The sequence below is a fragment of the Passer montanus genome, unplaced genomic scaffold (genome assembly GCF_014805655.1).
Source record: "Passer montanus isolate IOZ18808 unplaced genomic scaffold, ASM1480565v1 scaffold5, whole genome shotgun sequence".
NCBI lineage: Eukaryota > Metazoa > Chordata > Aves > Passeriformes > Passeridae > Passer > Passer montanus.
In genome coordinates, this window is record NW_024369929.1 from 1,369,026 (window position 1) to 1,391,137 (window position 22,112).

Genomic DNA, 22,112 nt, shown 5'->3' on the forward strand with positions numbered 1-22,112 from the left:
AGCAGTGACCAACCTGCCAGAAATGAGGGTTCAGAATCTTCAGTGTTTTCAATAAGATCCTGCCTGATCTGTCCTGGTCCCTGGCTCAGGGACATCCAGAGCTGAGCCCGTGGGCTGGCTGTAGGCATGAGGAAACAGCTCACCAATGGCACAGGGAAATCCCAAATGCCTCTCCCAGTACCAACCAGTACATGGTATCACCTCTCTGCAGGGCAGAAAATCAAAAGGTTCAGCATGCCTAGACCATGAACTCTTCTGCCTTGTGTTGAATCCTTGTTGAACTGCATGTTGATTTTGGCTAAAGATGGGGGTTTTTTTGAAGCTCTGGGATCCCTGACCATCACAGAAACACCTGCTGAAAAGAGCTGAGTCTATTCTGAGATATCTCACAAAGGCCCAGCTTTGCCCTGGGACTGACCCAAGCCCAGTGTGAGCTGCAGACTGTGCCTGGGCAGCAGCACAATGTGGCAATGCCCAGACAGGGGCAGTCTGCCCCTCCCTGCTGCTCTGACAGGGCTCTCAGGTGCATCTGGACCACTGATGGCCATGGGAGCTGGCACGGTCTGCTGACCTGCCTGGTTCAGGCTCAGCTCACAAAGGTTCCTGTCTCAAAGCCACAGGGCAGGCCAGGTGGCCGAGGGGCAGCTGACCTTGGCCCATCCCAGCATTCCCACGCCTGGCACTCACCCACGGAGCCCTGGCTGTGGTGCAGCAGGTTGTTGTACCAGCCATCATAGCGCTGCACCTCCCAGGAGATGCTCTCCTGGGCTCCTGCAAGAGACAAAAAAAAAACATGCAATGAGCATCACCACGAGAGAATTATATTTATGTTGTGATTTTTTCCCCATATGCTTTCTGAAACTTCCCAGTTATGCAGGTTTTCAGGTAAGTATTGCACTCCTTTTGAAGGACAATAGCTAAAATTAAAAACTCACACGTGATCCTGATGTGCCCAGATCAATTTGTGACCCCCACCAGTCTAATCCCAAAAGGCATTCCTTTTCTCCTTCTGGATCAGAAACCTCTCCTTACTTCTGACTCCTACAATGTCCACGTGAGTCAAGGAAACACTTGGTGCTTTTGTATCAGCATCAGCCTTATTTCCTTCATGTTAACTTTTATTACTTTTAGTTTTTGTTTTGCTATACTAGCAAAGACTTCCCGCTCCAGCTTACAAGCTGTGTACTCAGCTGCCATAGGGCAGCCTCCGCCTGCACTTTGCTCCAATTTTTTCTTATCTCCTCACAAACTGCATCATAGAATATGGAATTTCTGTTGGAAGGCACCATAAGCACCACCTGGTTCCTTTCACCCTGCTGTGGGCGCTTCCACAAGAACAGGGTTCTCTGATACGACATCCTGTGGGTCAGAGGAAACTCCCCTGAGGGGCATCCACTACCCAGGATCTCCCCTGGGGTTCCCCTCCCCAAAATCACACTTACTCCCCAAGGTCCACGTTCCCACCAGAGCCACAACCAGACTCAGCATCGCTGCTGCAGGGTCCATTGGCCACTGGGTCTTTGAAGCAGCGACCTGCAAATGGAGAGGAGAGGGAGGGAGCTGCAGGTGGGCTCTTCCCAGAGGTGGAAACATGGGAAGACCAAACCTCAGCTCCTCTTTGTGGGTTCTGCTGCTGGGTAAAACCTCACTGCTGCCATCATCCATCAGCAGTGCCTGGTAATTTGGGCTCTGGGAAGCTGGCAGGAGTCCTGTGAGACCCCACCACCTTGGGAAGGCTCTGCTGGGATGTGCCAGCTGGCCTGGGAACACCTTTCTGCTGGAGCAGGAGCAGTGGCCCTGCCTTGGGCTGTCCCAGTTCAGACTCACAGCTCATCATCTGGTTGTGTCTGCTCCATTACAGAGAGCCCTTCGTTACAGAAACAGGCACATTTCAGCTGGAAATCTTTCCTGCATTGACCCATGCAAGCAAATCCAGCTGTGAACATGATGGAGCCTTAGCACACAGTCAGACCTCCCAAAGTGTGTGAGTACTGCAGACAGGACAACTTGATCCCCTCTGAGCTAACCTGATGGCCATCCCTCCTGACCAGCCTTCCTCATGGTGCTTTACCACCTCCCTTTCCACAAAAACCCTGGATCCAGAGCAGCTTTCACCACTGGGAACTCAACATTTAAAATCCCAGGCAACACCTGGCAGAAGAGAGGGATTCCCAGTTCTGAACTGTGGAGTGACTTAGAGTCACAAAAGTGACAATTCCCTGCCACTGGCTTTCCATGCCAAACCTGAATTTAACTCCAAGACAGGGTTTTCCACCAAATATGGCTCTTTGTCCCTGGTTCAGTGTGTATCCAAAGATCAGCACTATTTCAGAAGAGCTGTGCTGCCAAGAGATGCAGCAGCACACAGGTTTCAGCTTTTCCTACACCACTCTGTCACATCCAAATCATATTTTTAATTTTTTTTTCATTATTTTAATTAAAATTTAAATAAAATCTTGTTTTGGAAAGGCTTACACATTGCCAGCAGCTCAATAGGTTTTATATTTGATTTACTGAGAACTGCAGTGGGGATTTTTCACCTATAACTCCCAGTGGTGCAAACTGCAAAACATGAGTTCATGTTGAGCTCTCTGCTTGGAAAACAAAATGGTCTGAGACTTAAATATTATCATTTGCACTCATATTGATTACCTTCATCAATTTAAACACTCATCTCCAGGCTGTGAGCAGAGGCTGTAACCTGTGGTCAGTCCTTCTGCCAGAGATTCCAGTACTTTTGGTTTTTTGCATTAGAAAATAAGTTGTGTCCCAAGAAGTGACATTTCCACGTTCATTGACCATCACAACAGCTCTTCCATCCTTCCCACCCCACAGCTGAACGTGGTCTGGGGGATGTGGGATTTATTTTGTGCAGCTGGTGGGAGCCAGAGGCTCTGCGAGCCCCGTTCTGTGCAAAGAACATGAAAGTTTGGCTGATGGTGACACAAGGGAGTGGCTGTGGTCTCGCCAGGGGTGGCAGAGTGCTGTCCCCATGGCCACAGGGACTCTCCTGGCTGAAAGCTGTCCCTGGTGGAGCAGCCCCTCCTGAGCAGGGCAGCAGCTGCTGCTTGTGCAGAGCGGTGCACACAGCTCTGGGCTCTGGAAAGGGAGATCCCCGAGCCACAGCTGGATTCATCTCCTGACAAAATGTACCAATCCCCACCCAGAGCCAGGCCTGAAGGTGCCACAGAAGTGGCTCAGGAGACACAGAGAGAGCCAAGGCTCAAAGCACATCACCACAGCCGCAGCACAGATCACTTCCCCTTTCCCCCTGGGTCTTCTCATAGAATTCCAGCAGAGCAAGTGTTTTAAAATTCCTTCTGTCACTGAGCACACCTCCCTTTTCCTCAGCCATGGGAATTACTCTTGTCCCAAGCCGTGAGATGACACACCAGTTATCATGAACTCTTTATCTCCTTACGCCCAGGAATTAAAATCTAATTATTGCCCTATCAATCCAAGACTCTGGAGGTTTTCCAGCCTGGATCATGGCCAGTGTGGTAGAGTAACAGTGATCATCTCACAGACTGACCTTGGAAGCCTATGGTGCAGCTTGCTGAGGGAAAGCTTGGCAAATTTGGATTATTTCCACAGCCTTGTCAAGCTTTCCAGGAATATTGTGATGATGAGCCCTCCAGACTCTGTGATTCCAGAGATTCCCTGTGCCACCTTTGGAAACTCCCTCCCCCCCTCTGCATCTAGTGAAATTAAGCTTGTCAGCCTTGTCTTCTCCCATCAGAGAGGATCCCTGTGTCCTGTCAGAGCCTGGAGTTTCACACCCCTCCAAAAACTGTATGTCAGATAGTGCAAACACAGCTTTCCACAGAACAAGGATCTCCTGTTCCACCTGACCCCAGCAGATTTTAAAGATTTAACTTTAGGCTCCCCTAAAGTTAGGGCTTCAGCCTCCAAGAATCTCCTGGGCTCTCCCCAGAGCCACAGGTCCCCCGGGATTGTGGAACACACCAGCATCCTGAGAGAGCATCAGCCCCATGGCAGAACCCAGGTGTGCTGACCCAGAGGACAGCAGATCCAAGGCATTCCACAGCCTGATCCCTGTGGTCCCTGTGAGCCACAGCTGATTCCTATCTCTTCCCAGTGCTGCTGGGACACACCTGGGGGCTGCCACCTTCCCCCACAGCCCAGTCAGTCCCGGATTTCAGAACGGGCTGCATGTCCCCAGCCTCGGATCCAGGAGTGCCCTGGAGGTGTGCGTGCTCCCGGGACAACCTGCACACCAGCGGTGTCCCCAGCTCCCCTGGGGCCCGGAGCACGGCAGGGACTCTGTCCCCCGCAGGGACGTGAGGGGTCTCTGCCTGTGCCCGCCGTGTCCTGTCCCCACGCGGGGACACGCTGTGCCCCGTGCCTTCTGCCTCGGCGCCGGGATGGATGAGCGTGGCTGCACCGCACCCTGCAGGTGAGGCCACGCAGGGCTCCTCTCACCTGCTCACACATCCCCCGAGCCCTGGAGATGTGCAGTGACACGGGGACACAGCCCGACCCTTCATCCCGGGCTCCTCTCACCTGCTCACACATCCCCCGAGCCCTGGAGATGTGCAGTGACACGGGGACACAGCCCGACCCTTCATCCCGGGCTCCTCTCACCTGCTCACACATCCCCCGAGCCCTGGAGATGTGCAGTGACACGGGGACACGGCCCCTTCCATCCCCGGGCACGGCCATCCCAGCTGTCCCCACAGCAGGACGTGGGGAGGAGCAGCACCAGCCCCTGTCCCCTGCAGAGGTGACAGCAGAAGCCCCGCAGGTGGCAGCGGGCAGGGCTGGAGGGGTCCCGCAGCTCCCACGCAAGCGGGAACACGCGTGATCCCGACCCCGTGGTCCTGCAGGAACAGGGCAGGACCACGCGTGGGCTCGGTCCCGCAGACATCCCCTCAGGCGTCCTCAGGCACCCGCACCGCGCGTGTCCCCATCCCGCAGCTCGCTCCCCGCTGTCCCACGAGCAGGACACCCGGCCGTCCCACCTCCTTTCCTCGATTCCTCCGATCCCTCAGGCCCACGCGGGTCCGGATCCCGCTGGCAGGCGGTGACACGCGTGTCCCGGTGCCCGGGGGTGTCCCGGCGGTGTGGCAGGTCCTGGTGCCGGTGGCAGGGGGTGACACGCGTGTCCCGGTGCCCGGGGGTGTCCCGGCGGTGTGGCAGGTCCGGATCCCGGTGGCAGGCGGTGACACGCGTGTCCCGGTGCCCGGGGGTGTCCCGGCGGTGTGGCAGGTCCGGATCCCGGTGGCAGGCGGTGACACGCGTGTCCCGGTGCCCGGGGGTGTCCCGGCGGTGTGGCAGGTCCTGGTGCCGGTGGCAGGGGGTGACACGCGTGTCCCGGTGCCCGGGGGTGTCCCGGCGGTGTGGCAGGTCCGGATCCCGGTGGCAGGCGGTGACACGCGTGTCCCGGTGCCCGGGGGTGTCCCGGCGGTGTGGCGCGGGGCGGGCGCTGCCGCGGGTACAGATCCCGCCGCCGCCTATAAGAGCGCCGTGGGCACGGAGCCGCCCGCAGGAGCAGCAGCAGCAGGAGGAAGAGGAGGAGGAGGAGGAGGAGGTAGGTGGTGGGAGGGGGCGGCACCCCCCACCCCGGCCCTGCTGCGGGGGTCCCGACAGGATGCTTCCCACCCGCAGTTAACTCAGTTTCCACCCTTCCACCCTCGTTCCCCCGCTGGGAATTGCAGCTCTGATGTTTCAGTTTCCAGTGAGCAGGATTTTTTTTTTTTCCTCTTATGGGAAATGTCAACGTGCAGCCCTGAGCAGCCCAGCTAGGATTGCTGCTGCCTCTGCCACCGGGAGTTTTTTGGCCGGGCAGTTCCCAAAAGTCCTTTTATCTCGATTCACTCTGGAGCAGGAAAATGAAGATTCTGTAAGAAGAAACTTCTGGGGTTTGGCAAACTTTCTGCCTCCTTTGTCTTTCTCTCCTCCAGATCCAAATTATTTTAAAATACACGATTAAATTGTATATTTCTGCTAACTGCTGATCCTTCCTTGAAGACGTTCCCAGTTTCCCCCTCCATACACTGTGACAGAGGGGCCCACAGGGCTCCAAGGTCACAGCAATGCTTCAGTGGGGAGGATGCTTCCCCAGGTGAAACAAGTTCAGTTTCTCCTGCTGTGAGCTGTAGGCATCACTTTTCCACTTGAAAGCTGCAAAAATGCCAAAGAGCTGCAAAAATGCTGGAAGGGCAATCAAGGGAGAAAGATGGACAGACAGCAAAAGAGTTGTTTCCCTGGAAATTCTCTGTAAAATGAGTCCCAGAGTACAGAAATGCAAACATCCATTGGTGTTGGTTGAAAGTTAAATTTAGACTTAACAAAACAGCATTTTCCATGTTATGTTCTAGTTTTTAACATTTTAAACTCAGAAGAATTTTGTTTTGGTGAATATAGACTTGGAAAATTTTCCTGCTTCATTTTATCTCATAGGAAATTTGGCCAAAGGTACCAGGAACAAGTGGAATTTGAGCCATTACGATTTAATGTGTCCTAGGTTAAGCTACTCATTTTTTTATTTTCTTGCAGCAGCTCTGACTGTTTTGTGAGCACTTTTGCTGGGCTTCAGCAGCATCAGGAATCAGCTGCAGCTCCTCTTGCCAGGTAATCACAGAGCTTGAAGGCTGCCTTTCTCTGGGTTCAGTTTTCCAAGGAAATAACCCAAAGATGTTACAGCAAAATAGCCCCAAAGAAGATTTATAAGGGCACACGACAGCTCTGTCAGTCTGTAGCAGTCAAGCTAAATTCAGAGCCATTGTAAAATCCCAGTCTTTGCTCCACTCTTTATTGTTATTATCTGGGTTACTGGACAGAAAATTAGTCTCAAATCAAATATTGCTTTACGTATTGAAAAGTAATTCAGCTTTAAATACATAAAGCAATTCATAAACAAACTGGTTTATGATAATTATTGTGATCCCCACTCACCTCCAGGGATTTGGGATCAGCTTTTTGTGGCTGAATTGTTCTGGGTTGGGTCTTACCTAAAAATGCGATTTAAACTGTTTTTGGAAAGTGAGAATAAAATCACCTGCTCCGTACAGGAACAGAATAGAATTCTGCTTGGACACGAGTCGGATCAGCTCTGGCATTCCCTGAGTTTAGCAAACTTCCTGGGGCAGTTACAAGAGAGAGGCTATTAAATAAGCAAAACAAGAGGACTAAGCACATTATCAGTTTTGGTAGAAAAGAGCTAGCCCAGGCACAGGAATAAGGTGTGTAATTGCTGGAAGTGGAGTGCCAGAGGAAGTTCAAGGTCATCCGTGTGAATTACACACACCTTTTAATTTTATAGAATTCAGCTTCCTTTAGCCTTGAGATGTGCTCACGGAGTTTTGAATGTTCTTTGGACCCTCATCCTGAGAGCAGGGGCTGCTTCTGGCCCCTCTTGCCAAGTGCAGGACCAATCCTTCCTCTTCCTCCTTCGCTGGACCAGCAGCTCCTGGGGAAAATCTTCTTGGAGGAAATGTGCAGGAATGGGAGTAGTGGGCTTTGTTCCACTTGGCACCGCTGCCCTTGGCCGGGGAGAATTTTGCTGTTGTGAAATCCATGTTTTCAGTGGTTCCTTGTAATTTTGAAGGAAAGCTCTTCTGCATTCTTTCCCCACGGGGAAGTTCCCCAGTGGGCTCGGGCCTTTCCCCCAGGGGCTCACCCCGAAGCAGAAAGCCCTGGCCCTGTCCAGGCAGGAGCTGCTCAACAGGTTCCTGCTCCTCGCACTGCAGCAGGACAAGGGCTCTGTGGTTCCTGGGGCTGCCACATCCCTGGAGCCCTGCCCCGGGCACTCCTCTCCTCCTCTGAGGGCTTTTGGGTGGCGTGCTCTCTGCTGGGGAGGGTTCTGCCCGCCCGCTCGCTTGCAGCGTCACATTTCCTGGTCCCTCTGGGGACCCTTTAGGTGAACCTCCCTCAGCTGGTTCTTCCAGAGCTGAGCCACCTCGGGCTGCAGGCACCCAGGCAGGGCAGGGCAGGGTCCCCGCTGCCACCAGCTCTCTCCCACAGGCTCCTGGAGGCGCAGGATGACTCTCTTCGACGGCGTCTACCCCTTCTACCCGCAGCAGAGGAAGGCTGCTGTGTTTGACATCAGCTCCATCATCGTCATCGTGGTGTTCCTGACGCTGGCCTGCAGCTTCCTGCTCATCACGCCGGGCATCCGCGGCCGGGCGGTGCGTGACCCCGGGATGCTGCTCCCCCTGCGTGCCCGGGGGGTCTGGGGAGGCAGGAGGAGAGGCAGGGCTGCTCCTGCCTGCCTGATGTCCCACCTCTCTCCCTGCAGAGGCTCTACTGGACTCTCCGTGTTCTCCTCAGCCTCTTCGTGGGAGTGGTGATTGTGGGTGAGTGCTGCCCTGGGGATGGGGCTGGGGCAGGGTTGAGCCCTGGGGCAGGGTCTGTGGCAGGGAAATGTGAGCTGGGGGCACAGCCACAGCTGGCCGTGGGGTCTGCCTTACCCCTGCTGTGCAAAGCGGGCACACAGCTTCCCAGAATGGCTTTCCCTTCCCTGCTTGGAGGTGCCCGTGGTTACTGCAGGGAGTTTTGGTGGCTGTAACTCAAACAGCCCCAGCTCCACCAGGCAGCACAGCCCCGTGTTCCTCCGGCTGTGTGTGTGACCCCACACAGGCAGGGTGCAGGAACAGCCACAAAGGCATGGATGAAATGCAGAGAGCAGATTTATTTTCATTCCCCCGCCCTCCAGGGGACCCCCAAAGCAGCACTGGGTAGAGACAAGGAAGGGACTGGCACCGAGGATCACCAAACCTGTTTTCACCTGTGTTTCAGGGATTTGTGCAGGTGTAGCTCACCGATGTACTTTGATCTTCCCTGTAACAGGGCTGGATCTGGAGCTTGTTCAATAGGTGCTCCACTTCTCCAGCACAGGGAGCTAGACAGTGCTCACTGTGATCTCTGGGTTTTCTACACCCAGCTACACACTGCTTGAGTGTGTTTACAATCCCTCTCGCCAGTTTTCCATGATTTCCCCCCACTCTGTGAGCCCTCTTGTGCTGCCTGTTTGGAGATTGTGAGGAGCCTTGCAGGGCTGTGGAGGGAGCAGGTTGGAATAAAACACAGGCAGGGCAGAGATTGCAGCAGCGGGGTAAAGACCTCCCAAGGAGCAAGGTCAGAGGAGATGAGAGAGAGGATTTAATTAGTAAAAACCAGGAAATCTCCTGCAATAATTGATGGTGGAAACCAGGCAGTGGGATTTCCAACTCAGGGCAACAGGATGGATAAGAAAAGATGTACTGAGGGGACAGAAGATGCCAGGTGGCAAGAGAAACCAGCCCTGACCCTAAACCAAAGCATCCCTCCCTCTGTGAAGGACAAGATGGATTGCTGGACTGCTTGGAGAGGGATGGTGAAGGAGAGGGATAATGATAACCTCAAAGATTCAGCTCTGATTTAACCACTAGAATTAGGCAGCCAGACTGGGACCAGCTGTGGGACACTGGGACCACCCCAGCATGAGGGTGCCACCCTGGGGATGCCACCAGAGCCACCTGGGACCGTGGCTGGAGGTGGCAGAGGCCAGGGCTGGTGCCACGGCCACAGCCAGCTGGGCCCTGCAGAGCCACCCAGCACCACGGGGACAGGGCTGCACCCGGGCTCTGCTTGGGCACACGGGAAGAACAAATTGTTCAGGAGCCAGCGTCAGAGTTTCTGTCTGGCAGCAGCAGGGCACACTCACCCCTGCCGCCAAAAAACATTCCTGTGGAGCTCCCACTGCATCAGTGCCCTCACAAGTTGACTCAGCAACGGAACATTTTCTCAGGAAGGTTTTGTTCAGCCTGACATCAAACCATCGGCTTTACTTTCCCCGCTGGAAAATGAAGCCCACTGCAAAGTGGAAGTGCTTCAGAAAAGGATACCCTGTTCCCAAAAACATATACCAGAAAAGCTTCCAATTTTTCTTTTTTTTTCCCCAGCTGGAATGAGTGCCCAAGCTGTGATGGCACTTCCCACCCCTCTCCACCGCCTCCTTTTGACAATGACTTTTACTATTCGCTGATAGTGCAATTCAGGGAGCTGGATGTGTGAAATGAGACTCACCCCTGTTCCTGCGGCTGACAAACAGGCTCATCTCTGAACCCTATCCCTGGCTGGCGTGGTGCTTGCCATGGTGGGGAGCTTGCAGGAAAGTTCTGGAGAGGATGTCCAAGGAGAAATCAGATCATGAGGTCCATGCCTGGGGATCTGAGCTCCGCTGTTCCCGGATCCAGGGAGTGGATGCTTAGCAAGGGGAGGACCTGAGCTCTGCAGGGTGTGGGAGCTGGTTGGGGCACGTCCTGGTGGCTGAATCAGCATTCCTGCCCTCCTAACACTCCCTTCCAGTGCCATGGTGGGAATGCTGCCACTCACCTGTGATTCTCCCCTTGAGCACGGCAAAGCCTGAAACCAGACCTGCTTTAACCCCAGTTTTATTTTCCCTGGCAGTTGTCCAGTTCACCGGGGACTGGGAGAGTGGCTGGGTGCAGGCAAACACCTCCTACAAGTCCTTCAGCCCGGTCCAGGTGAGCGCGGACATCGGGCTGCACATCGGCCTGGCCGGGGTGAACGTCACGCTCAGGGGTGAGTCTGTGTCCCCAGCTGCACCTCGGGGCTGGCCGTGGCCCCAGCAGGCCTGCAGCTGCCCCGCAGGGCCCCTGGCGTGCCTGCAGGCTGCCGTGCCCCTGCAGTGCCCGTGCTGCAGGCTGGCAGTGCCCGGGGCTGGCGCGGCAGGAGCTCAGCGCTCCCTCCCGCAGGAAACCCGCTGCAGCAGATCAACGAGACCATCAACTACAACGAGCACTTTCCCTGGAGCTTTGCAGAGGATTACGACCGCAGCTACAGCCAGGGGCTGCACAAGGGGCTGCCCAGCCCCATCCTGTACGTGGCAGAGAAGTTCAGCTCGCAGAGCCCCTGCGCCGTGCACAGGCAGTACCGCATCGCCGGCCACTACGCCTCAGCCATGCTCTGGTGAGCCTCCTCTCCTGCTGCAGCCGGGACGTGCAGGGGTGTGCAGAGCTTGGCTGCCTTTCCCCTAGGCCTTTGGGATGGGTGGGATTGCATCCCACCCAGGAGGGAAGCTTTGTGCATGAAGGGGGCCCGGCTGGGCACCGTAGACACTTTAGGATGAACAGAGAAGAAGTTCTGGTTCTCCCTGCTGGAGAAACCCACAGGAGAGAGGAACGTGCTGCAGGTCCCTGCTGTGATGTGGTGGTGGTGGTGGCAGAAGTCCATCCCCATGGATTTAGTTGAAGCTGCTGTCCTTGGTGGCCCAGAGAGGCCCCTGGACACATGAAGAACTCTCCCAACCCTACCTGTGAGTGGATTTTGTATCTAAGACTGGGATCAGGTGAGGAAAAGATGCTGCTGTTGTTATCGTGGAGCAGACCTTGACTCTTTGGCAAGGTCAGAGATATGTCAGTGCCCACTTGGCTGGGGGAAGGCTGGTGCCCAGCTGGCAGGAGATGGTCCCTTCCACCACGTGCTGGCCCTCAGGAGCCACTGCAGTGCTGTTCTCCCTGCTCCATAGCTGAGGCCTTCCTCTGTAGCCCAACTCCTCAGCAAGTGCAGAGCTACTGCAAATGACCTTTGCCTGCTCTGCACTTATCTCAACCCTGGGTGCTGCTCTCGGGGTCCACACTGCCCCACATGTGGAGGGGCAGGTAATTGGGGTGGTCCAGATACACCAGAGCCTCCTCGAGGCTGGGGCTGTCTGTGGGCTGAGCAAAGGGAGGAGGAGATCTGTGTTTCTGCCTTCTGGATGTAGCAATGTGAGCCTTGCACGTGTACCCGCTCAGCGTGGGGATTAGGGATCATTCCTGCCTGCCCACAGAGCTTCTCCACCTCCTACAGTGCACTTGGAGCCCAGGTTGCTCCTACCACATGGAAATCCTCACCCAGAGCATCCTAATCCATGGCACTCACATGGAAATCCTCACCCAGAGCATCCTAATCCATGGCACTCACATGGAAATCCTCACCCACAGCATCCTAATCCAAGGCATTCACACCGCTCATCTCTTGGTCTCCTCTTGTCTCCAGGGTCGCCTTTTGCACATGGGTCATCTCCAACATCCTCCTCTCCATGCCTGTCCTGGTTTATGGAGGATACATGGTCCTGGCCACAGGGGCCTTCATGATCTTCTCTCTGCTCTCCTTCTCCACCGTGAGGAACTCCCCGATGTGCCTGATCCAGATTGGCACCAGGACCCTGCACGTAGCCTATGGGGGATCGTTCTGGCTGATGCTAGCAATTGGTGAGAACACTGGGGTGCCCCAGGAAACACCACTGTGTCCCAGGGCTTCCCCCCAAGTGGGAAGTGCAGCTCCCCAGAGCCCCAGCCTGGGCCTTGGCAAAGCAGATCCTGGCAGAGACGTGGAGAGGGGTGGGAAAAGGGGAAACACCATCCTCATCTCGAGGAAATGGAGGCATTTGTAGCTCCTGAGGTGCAAAGACATTGGGATCACTCATCTGGGTTTTCAGACCTGTGTCTGGGCTTTAAGGATGCTCAGATCAGCTCATACAATATAAGGCCACCTTCCATAAGCAAAGGCATTGTCCTCTGGCAAGGGACAATCCAAGGAGAGCTGTGGGGTGGGGACACTGCTGGAGTGACTGGAACCCAACCAGAGTGCATGTTTGTTTCCAGGCCTGCTGTGTTTGGTGGTGGGGATCACCATCGTGGCAATGCACCACCTCAATTTGGACCTGCTGAAAACTTTCTTTGATCTCCGTGAGGACAAAGCAGAGGAGCACCAGGAAATGCCTGAGCTGTTCATCAACCCTCACTTCGTGAGCAAGGGCCTGTCTCCTCCTGAGCCCACTGAAATCCACAGCATCTAGAAGTACTCACTCTTTCCTGAAGATGGACCCAAGAGGGCAGAACAAATTCTTCTTGATGTCCCCAGAGATGCATTTCTCCATCCAGCTGCCTTTGAAGTCCACGCTGGGATGGGTCCCTGGTGGAAGTACCTTCCCAGACTGTGTTTCCCTGTGGCTCCCCTGGAAGGGGCAGGCTGTGCTGGCAGAGCAGCTCACAGCTGCTGAGAATTGGGCTGCACACTCACCTGGGGACCCCAGGAATTCCCTCCCTGCTCCATGCCCCTCCTGCCCCTGGCAGTGCAGGGATTCTGCAATGGTCTGTTCCCACTGACACTGAGACACAGCTCATGGGTCACATTTCCGCCTGGAGCACCTGCCACTCCAAAAGCCTGGGATTAAACCCGCTCACTTTTTCCCCAAACATGACATTTTTTGGTTTAGGTGTATCCAGAAAAGCCAGGTATGGATCCAGCATCTGCAGGCTGCATGCCGCAGGAGCTGGAATACAAAAACTGCTCCAGAAACAAAGACTGAGTAAATACACCATGGAGTTTGCTGTGGGGGATGTGCTGATGGGATTCTTTCCACCCTCAAATTTGGCCTTTATTAGATGAAACTTGTAGCCTGTGTGGGCCAAAAGGATGCCACAGGAAAGGAAGGAGAGTGAGCAATGAAGTTATCCCTGTCCAGCTGGAGCACACTTAGACTGGCTGGGCAGCAGAGGAGGGAGGGGAATCTGCCCCTCTGCCTCACTCAGGTGAGACCCCACCTGCAGAGCTCCTCCAGAGAAGGACATGGAGCTCTTGGAGAGTCCAGAGGAGGCCATGGAGATGCTCTGAGGGTGGAGCCCCTCTGCTCTGGATCCAGGCTGGGAGAGCTGGGCATGCTCACCTGGACAAGAGAAGGCTCCATGGAAACCTCAGAGCCCCTGCCAGTGCCTGAAGGAGGAGGAATAACTTCTCACTGCCAGAGGGCAGGGTTGGATGGGATACTGGGGAGGAATTCATACCTGTGAGAGTCTTGAGGCCCTGGCACAGGTTGCCCAGAGCAGCTGTGGTTGTCCCTGCATTCCTGAAAGTGTTCCAGGCCAGGTTGGATGGAGCTTGGAGCAACCTGGGATACTGGAAGGTGTCTCTGCCCATGGCAGGGGGTGGAACAATATGAGCTTTGAGGTCCCCTCCAACCCAGACTATTCTGGGATTCTATATCTGAATGCTGGAAACCTGGGCACCTTCATTCCAATGAATTGTACATAACTTCAATATTTTGACTTTTCTTTCTTGCTGGTAAGTTACTTATTTCTGTCAGATGATACTTGTATGTCACTAATGTGGTTTGTTCTGCACAGGAATTATTTTCAATAAAACTTTACTAAAACCCCTCTCCTTTGAAACACTGTGGACATTTAGGGGGCTGGTTTCTTAAGAAGGGGCCACGGGGCACATCTGAAGGTCACTTCTGGCAAGCTCCCAGCAGCAGGATCCTTCCCATGGGGACAAATGTCTCCTTGGCACATTTCAAGGTCACCCACTAAGGAACCTTTGTGATGAGTAGCCCAGACTGGAGGTGCTGCTCACCTCTCCCTGAGTGGTTAGAGCTGCTCTCCAAGGCACTGTTGCACCTCCTTTCCCAATTCCTCCCTCCTGCTCTGGTTCCTCCAGCATCCTCCTGTTCCTCCCTGCCATCCTGCTCCTCACACTGAGCAGGTGTGGGAGCAAACTCCAGCTGCACTCCTGGCTGCTGAAGGGAAGAGCATCCCAGGGCAGGGAGAATTTCTGAGGGTCTGCAGGGTGAGGGGGCTCTGTGGGCTCTGCTTCTTCTCTGGCTCATAACTGCGAGCCTGCAGTTACTTGCTTTCTCCCCATTTTGTTCTGGTTTAATCTCTGTGTCCTGGGGAGGACTCAGGGTTTGTTGGGATGGACCGAGGGGAAGGGCAGCAAAACAGAAACAAAAAACACCAAAACAAAAACAAAAGAAACACCCCAAACCCAACACAAACGGTTGTATTTGAGACACTTTTCCAAATCTGGATATTCCCATCACTTGGTTCTTGTCATGTCTCTTCCCAGCTGGGCTCCTGGTGGATTTGGTGAATTCAGGAGCAGCACCTGCAGGCTTGCCCTGCCTGCCCCGTGCCTCAGAGCTGGGTGGCTGTGCCGTGGCAGAGCTCCCCGAGGGGCACCATAAACCCACCCTGTGCAGAGCAGCTGGGCTGGGCTGGCAGGCAGGACTTGTCCCACAGCTCCTCTTGGCTGCTCTTGCTCAGGCTAAAGAAGAGCTTCAGCTTCTCTGGCTGCACGGAGTTGAGGATGATGATGCCCAGCCCCAGGAGCAGGCACAGCAGCCCTGCAAACACACAGTGACACCTCTGCAGGAGCTCTGAGCTGCACGCCAGGGACGGGTGGCATCACCCAGCAGGCAGGCAGAGGTGCTGGGTTCTCTTTCCCCACATTCTGGCATCACTGTGGGCTCCCCAGTACAAAAGAGAGGTCAGTGAACGGGGGCAGAGAGTTGGGGATGGAGCCCACCATGCACAGGGAAAGGCTGGAGAACCTGGGTTTGTTTAGCCTGAAGAAGAGGAGCACCCAGGGGGAATTAGTGACCCCTTGCTGCTGGGAAAGGGCTGGTGTCCCTGGAGGTGATGTTGTAACATGGAAAATTCTGGTTTGATCAAAGGAAACAATTGGTGCTTGGAAGAGGAGCAGGTCCTGAAAGGCAGAGGGAATCTCTATCCAGCAGGCAGCTTCAAACATTCAGATCTCTGGACTGCTCATCTCTTTCTCTCCCCGACCTTGATAATTCTAATCTGAATCTTCTAACCTAAAATTATCACTTTCTGTGACCAGCCATGGGGAAAGAAGGGATGAGGTGCTGTTGGGCCACCACCTGTGCAGGGCTGGAGAAGGAAAGCCCCAGGAGCAAGCTGAGCACTCACCTGTTGCTAATGCCAGCCAAAAGGATTCACCATAGTCTGTTCTCAAGGCAGCTGGGCCGAACTGGATGGGGCACTTCAAGGTGTTCCTCGCAGTGGAGAAGAGCAGCAGTGAGGAGAGGATCAGAGTGCCAGTGAGCAGGAGCATCTGGCCACCATAGAGCAGGATGGACATGGAGAAGAGCAGGATGGAAATGAGCCATGTGCAAAAGGCCAGCCTGCAAAAGGACCACAAGACTGAGCACGAAACATCAGGCTTGGAGGATCTACTCAGGGTCTGCTCTCCATATCCCAGTAGAGGGATAAAGCCCTGGGCAGCCTGGTCCAGCTGGCCTTGCTGCAGCAGACAGCTGGACAGCCTGATCCAGAGTCCCTTACCACCCAAACTGTGTGATGGCATGAGTGGTGGAGCTGTGGGACAGATCCTGCAGCAGTGGAGAGGGATCTCCACACCAGGGAATGTTCAGCATTGAATTTCCTGATGCCCCCAAGCACCTTGGTGCAACTTTGTCATCAGCCCTGCTCTGGGTGTGGGCCTGGAGCAGAAATCTCTGTGAGAGACTGAAATATTGGTGTTTAACAGCTCAAAGGTTTGGCATTTGCAGAGGCAGCAGGTGCTGTGCTGGGCCCCAGGAGTGGGGCAGGAGGGGTTTTGAGGCAGATGAGGGAGAGGGCTGATGAGAAGCAGCAGACCCTGGAGAGGCAGGTGATGTTTGTTGTCATTCCAATGCCGTCCCTTACACAAGAGGCTCAGCTGGAACCCTCCCCTCCCTTCCCGGGAAGGATCCATTCACACGGGACATTGTTTGTGTTCACACCTCGGCCTGAGGGTTTTCACCCCTTCCGAGGGGGCAGAAATGGTTCAACACCAGTGTGAGAGGCAGGGTCATGTCTTAGAAGGGATCACAAACCATGGAACACCCCCAAAGCACCCAGAGACCCTGAGGCCTTCCACAGGGCAATTCCCCTGATCCACAGCCCTGCAAAGTGTAAAATTCCCCTCTGCAGGGAGGGTGCCTGGGTGTTCTCACCTCAACCTGAGCCAGCTCTGGGCTCCCTGGGACCCCACCTCTGAGAAGCCCAGAAGAGGAGCACCAGTGGGGCTCTGGTTCCATGGGTGGTCATATCTTCTTACTAATCTGTCTCTCTCTCACTCTATTTCCTCCCATTTCCTTTTCTATTTCTTTCTGTCTTTGTCTACATCATATTTCCTGTGACATAAAATCCATACTATTGACTTCAGCAAATGGCCTCATCTGCACCCTAATTTGGCCAGAGGATGTCTCTAATAACCAGATTGTAACAGTCCCACCAAAGTCACTTCTTCCCTGATTCCTGTGATTGTCCACAGCTGGTCACCCCCGGGCAGTTCCCAGTGTTCAGAGGGACAATGGCACCAAGGGACACCTTTGTTTGGAGAACTGCTCCATTAGCCATGCCCACACCTGATTCAGCACCTGGAGTGCACCCAGCTGCCAGCCCTGCCCTGTGCTTGGGGCTTGCATTAGCTCCCTGCAAGGGCCAGCTAAGAAATTTTTCTGATTCCAAGAAAAACAACAACAAAACAAAAAAATCCATGAACATTTCTGCTTTAAAATACAGGAATGTTTGGGTGGGTATAATTATTTTTCCTGAAAAGCAGATGGGTACAGGGACCTGGAGCCTACATTCATGGGGGAATTGCGAGGCTCTCCCTTCCCTGCAGTGCCTTTCCCAAGACTGGGACTGGTGCCCTGGGACTTCACAATCACAACACACACGAGGGCTCCAAGCTCCATGAGCTCCCTCTTGATGGTCCCTCCTGCTCCCCTCAGGCAGGTCTGTGCCCACTTGGGCATGCAAGGAAGACCCTTCAGAGCGGATCTCAGCTTGGACTCTTTGTCCTGGTCCTGGCAGAGATCTCAAACCAGGAGCCCACAGCTGCGTCTGTTTTCCCTTCAGTGAAATTTTCTGGCTGCAGTTTTGTGCACCAAGGCAGAGGACTCATAAGAGGAGTCTGGGGACATGGACTGAAGGTGCTCCAAGGGCTGGAGCCCCTCTGCCCAGGGGCCAGGCTGGGAGAGCTGGGAGAGAAGGTTCTAGGGAGACCTCAGAGCCCCTTCCAGTGCCTGGAGGGGCTCCAGGAGAGCTGGGGAGGGACTTTGAACAAGGGCCTGTAGGGACAGGATGAGGATGAATAACTCCCACTGCCAGAGGCCAGGGTTAGATGGGATATTGGGAAGGAATTCCTCCCTGTGAGATGAGGAGGTCCTGGCACAGGGTGCCCAGAGCAGCTGTGGCTGCCTGTCCTGGTTTTACATGGGAGACATCTAGGGAAGCGATCCTTGGAAATGTTCCAGACCAGGCTGGATAAGGCTTGGAGCAACCTGGGATAGTGAGAGTGTCCCTGCCTGTGGTGGGGGGTTAGAGCAACCACAAGCTTTAAGATCCCATCCAACCCAACCCACTCCATGAATCCACAATTCTGTGAATCCATGACAGGCTGGGAACCATGAGAACCCCAGACCCTGCAGAGAGCCACGGCTTACAGTGACAAGGGGTGCTCCACAGAGCTCTCTGTGCTCTCCCTGGTCCTTCCCAGCTGCCAGGGCAGGCTGAGCCCGGCTGCAGCTCACCAGAGCATGGCTGAGGCGTAGTGGCCGGCGATGCGGTACTGCCTGTGCACGGCGCAGGGGCTCTGCGAGCTGAACTTCTCTGCCACGTACAGGATGGGGCTGGGCAGCCCCTTGTGCAGCCCCTGGCTGTAGCTGCGGTCGTAATCCTCTGCAAAGCTCCAGGGAAAGTGCTCGTTGTAGTTGATGGTCTCGTTGATCTGCTGCAGCGGGTTTCCTGCGGGAGGGAGCGCTGAGCTCCTGCCGCGCCAGCCCCGGGCACTGCCAGCCTGCAGCACGGGCACTGCAGGGGCACGGCAGCCTGCAGGCACGCCAGGGGCCCTGCGGGGCAGCTGCAGGCCTGCTGGGGCCACGGCCAGCCCCGAGGTGCAGCTGGGGACACAGACTCACCCCTGAGCGTGACGTTCACCCCGGCCAGGCCGATGTGCAGCCCGATGTCCGCGCTCACCTGGACCGGGCTGAAGGACTTGTAGGAGGTGTTTGCCTGCACCCAGCCACTCTCCCAGTCCCTGGTGAACTGGACATCTGTGAAGACCTCAGGAGTTAGTTCCAGCCTGGCAGCAAGATGTCTGGTGCTGCCAGGATGGTCGCCGTGCTCTGAGCATCGCCTTCCTCATCCCAAGTGCAGGACTGGGCTGTTACCCCCAAGGGACAGAAATCCTCTGTGTCCTTCCTCAAGATCTACCCACGACCCTGAAAGCCCCACTTGGGTTGGTTTCTCCCCAGCCCTAGCACGGATCCTAGCCCTGGTGGCAGTGGGGCTGATGTGTGGGCACTGCTTCTCCCCTAAGTCCCTGCCAAGGTGCCTGAATTCCCTGGAAGTTGGTGGTGAGCTTTTAGTGACTGCCCTGGATATGACCAGCAGTCCTCAGAGCACAGGCAGATGGGTGCCATGTGTCTGCAGCCCCAGACCAAGACATGTGTCCATCGTCCCATGAGCTCATCCTGCAGGCTGGACTTGGCCCTTGACTGATCTGTTCACCCTCCCCCACCTCTCCCCCCCCTTTCTTGGGCACCCACGAGCTCCCCCAGGGCCCCAGCACTCACGGAGGATCACTGCTCCCATGAAGAGCCCCAGCACCAAGCGCAGGAACCAGAACAGTCTCTGGAAGGGGGAGCAGAGTGGAGGCACAGGGGTCAGCCACATTTTTGGCACCTCAGCACCAAGCACATAATTTAGAAAGGTGAAATGGTGAGAAGCAGACCTGTCCCTCCCTGGGGAGTCACCCCGTGTGCTGTGTGGGTGGCTGGCATGGGGTACCCCTGTGGCATCCCTGCTGGGGTGGGGGGAGGCAGCAGGGAGAGCCAGGCAGAGGAAGAAGATCATCAAAAGAATACTGGAGAAAGCTATGACAACCCTTTTTTGGGGAGGAGGATGGAAACATCCCCTCCAAAAGTCTTCAGCTGCGATTTCCACACTTATCCAAACCCCATGTGTTTGGATGTGTTGACAGCTGGCTGCAGCTGTAGCAAAAAGGAGTGACCAGGCATTGGTAGAGGGTCCCCTGGGGGACAGAAGCCCCTCAGCCAGCCCTGCTGCAAAGCCAGGCACACAAGCAGCCCTGATGTGGCTGCCAGCAGGGTCTGTTGGCCACACAGAGCCGGGTGAGCAGTGCTGGGACATGCCCAGCACACACCTCCCTCTTTCATTGAGCTTTCTGGGAAGGTGGGGTGAGAGCTTTGAGCCTCACCCTGCTATTCCACTCTGGTGAAAGAATTTCGGCTTGTTCACAGAGAAATCCAGCCAAGATCAGCCCTAGCTGCCTCAGAAATCTGGGGTGGTGGAGTTTGGTGCTCATGCTGGGATGGGCTGGAGCTCGCTCAGCCCCATGGCATTCCAGAGATCCCAGAGCTCTGGCCATAGCCCGCGGGCAGTTCTGCTTGCCAAATCTGTTCCCGAGGCTGGGAAAGAGGAGGAATGTGGGATGCACAGCAGGAACCAGAGGTCTGAACTGCCCCTGCCCCTCCACTTACCCCCCTGCCCGGGATCCCCGGCAGGATGATGATGAACGTGGCCAGCAGGGAGAGGAATACGGTGACAATGACAGCCCGGGTGGTGTCAAAGGGGAAGCAGGCATTGGCTCCAGGGTAGAAGGGGTAGGAGCCATTCCACAGAGTCATCTTGCCGCCTGGAAGGACCCAAAACTGGCCCCCAGAGAGACAGTGGTGAGAAAATCCTCTCCACACACCCACTCCATGCAGCATTCCCCCCAGAACTGTCCCCTGCCCCCTGGCCAGCACTCTGCCTGTCCCTGGCACGGCTGTGTGGGCATCCCAGTGCCCCTGGACACTGCATTCCACACTGGCCGTGCTCTCAGGGGTCTCCCTTCACCCTGCCGGTGCTCAGCCCACGGCTGGGAGCCACGGGGGCATCACTGCAACACTCCGGTGCAATACCCAAGGCATGCAAACACCACCGGACAGCTCACTCCCCATCTGTTCTCCACCCCCGGAATGTCCCCTGCGCTCCCAGCCTCGCTGTTCCGCTCTTTTCCAGCAGCCCCGCGGTGCTGGGGCTCGGGTGGATCACGGCAATGGCCCGGAGGGGACAGCGACACCGCCTGTCCCCTGTGCCAGCCCCTCCGGAGCCGCTGGGGACGGCGCTGGGACTCTGCCCAAGCGCTGCTTTCACCGCAGCGCCTCACAGCTCCCTTCCTGCTGGGAAAGGGCTGCTCGGCATCCCCCGGGGATGGGGAATATCCCCGCAGGAGCAGCAGAAGCACCCACAGCCCCTTCCCCAGCCAGCCTACCTGCGCTGAGCCGCTGCCGGGCGGGGAGCCGCGGCCGGCGCCGGGATGCTCCGGGAGGAGCCGGGAAGCGCCTGGATGAGCCGGGATGTCTCCTGCCAAGGCTGCGGGCCAGCAGCCAGCCCGGCGTGCAGTCACGGCCGTGCTGCTCCCGGAGGTTTTTGGAGTGCCCGCCTCCGAGGCGCTTGGATCATCCAGCCTAACCCGGAGCGCCCCGGCCGCTCCCGCCAGGGAACAAAGGGCCGGGCACAGCCCCGGCAAGGGTGGGCTCCATCTCCTGGGCTTTTCTTGGAGAACAGCAAAAAATAGCCCAGTTCCACATGGCATGGAGACCCTGGAGCTGCCAGGCGCCTCCGGATCCTGGTGGGAGCAGAGGTCTGCAAAGCGCTGCCTGGTGGAATTCCCAGCTGGGATCACCCAGCACGGGCCGTGCCTGCCTGGCCTCCTGATGGCCCTGGCTCCATCCCGCGGGGGGGTTCCCTGAGAAGGTCCTGGCAAGGTCTCCAGGGGTGCTCCCAGCCCCACTGTGCAGAAGATGCTCAGGTTTGTAACCTGGCCATGGCGTGGAGATCATGGAAATTCAAACTTTTGTGTTTGCTCCTCCACTTCTGGCATTTCAGTTGGCTGAAGAAGGTTGCGTGGATACTGAGGAGGACCAGCATGGCAGAAAACACTCTCCTGACCCATGTTTGGGGTCTTCCCTCTGCAACTGGCACAGCCATCCCCTGGATATTTCTTTTTTTTGCATCCCAGTGAATGGGCTGGCTGGGTACCACCTCTTGGCAGAGGGAGGTAAAAATGAGTTTTCACTCATGCCCAACAGGAAATAAAGGCATTTTTGGGGCAAAGACTTTGCCATTTCCCTTCAAATCCCCAACCGGTCTGACCCAGTCTGAACAGTGAATCCCTCCCCTGGAGTGGTTTACAAAAATGAAAGGGTGGGAAAGGTGCTGTGGCTGGGAATGTGTGTGCAGAGATGTGCTGAGGAGCTGTCTGGTGGCACCAGCTCCAGCTCTGACAGCCTCTGCAAAGCA

The 22,112-nt window shown here is 55.8% G+C and overlaps 3 protein-coding genes across 3 annotated transcripts in view; 1 reads left to right on the plus strand and 2 right to left on the minus strand.

Moving 5' to 3' along the window:
* The window catches only part of LOC120508906 (dual oxidase 2-like), a 24,206-nt gene extending 17,124 nt beyond the window's left edge, over positions 1–7,082 (minus strand). Inside the window, 5 exon segments of the mRNA XM_039722970.1 lie at positions 688–771; positions 1,443–1,526; positions 1,529–1,606; positions 4,983–5,474; positions 7,022–7,082. Of these exon segments, the coding sequence (XP_039578904.1) occupies positions 688–771; positions 1,443–1,526; positions 1,529–1,606; positions 4,983–5,474; positions 7,022–7,082 (799 nt within the window).
* Positions 6,530–12,808, plus strand: DUOXA2 (dual oxidase maturation factor 2). The gene is made up of 7 exons (XM_039723339.1): positions 6,530–6,594; positions 7,987–8,150; positions 8,261–8,318; positions 10,414–10,548; positions 10,722–10,935; positions 12,007–12,221; positions 12,615–12,808. Exons 2-7 carry the CDS (start codon positions 8,004–8,006, stop codon positions 12,806–12,808), a joined length of 963 nt encoding a protein of 320 aa, XP_039579273.1. The 5' UTR covers positions 6,530–6,594; positions 7,987–8,003.
* Positions 12,809–14,881: 2,073 nt separating this feature from the next.
* LOC120509079 (dual oxidase maturation factor 1-like) lies at positions 14,882–21,196 on the minus strand. The gene is made up of 7 exons (XM_039723327.1): positions 21,082–21,196; positions 20,306–20,476; positions 19,379–19,436; positions 18,722–18,856; positions 18,335–18,548; positions 15,723–15,937; positions 14,882–15,133 (listed from the first exon to the last, which is right to left on the minus strand). The coding sequence occupies exons 2-7, from the start codon at positions 20,450–20,452 to the stop codon at positions 14,925–14,927; spliced, it is 978 nt and encodes a 325-aa protein (XP_039579261.1). The 5' UTR covers positions 20,453–20,476; positions 21,082–21,196; the 3' UTR covers positions 14,882–14,924.
* Positions 21,197–22,112: the final 916 nt, after the last annotated feature.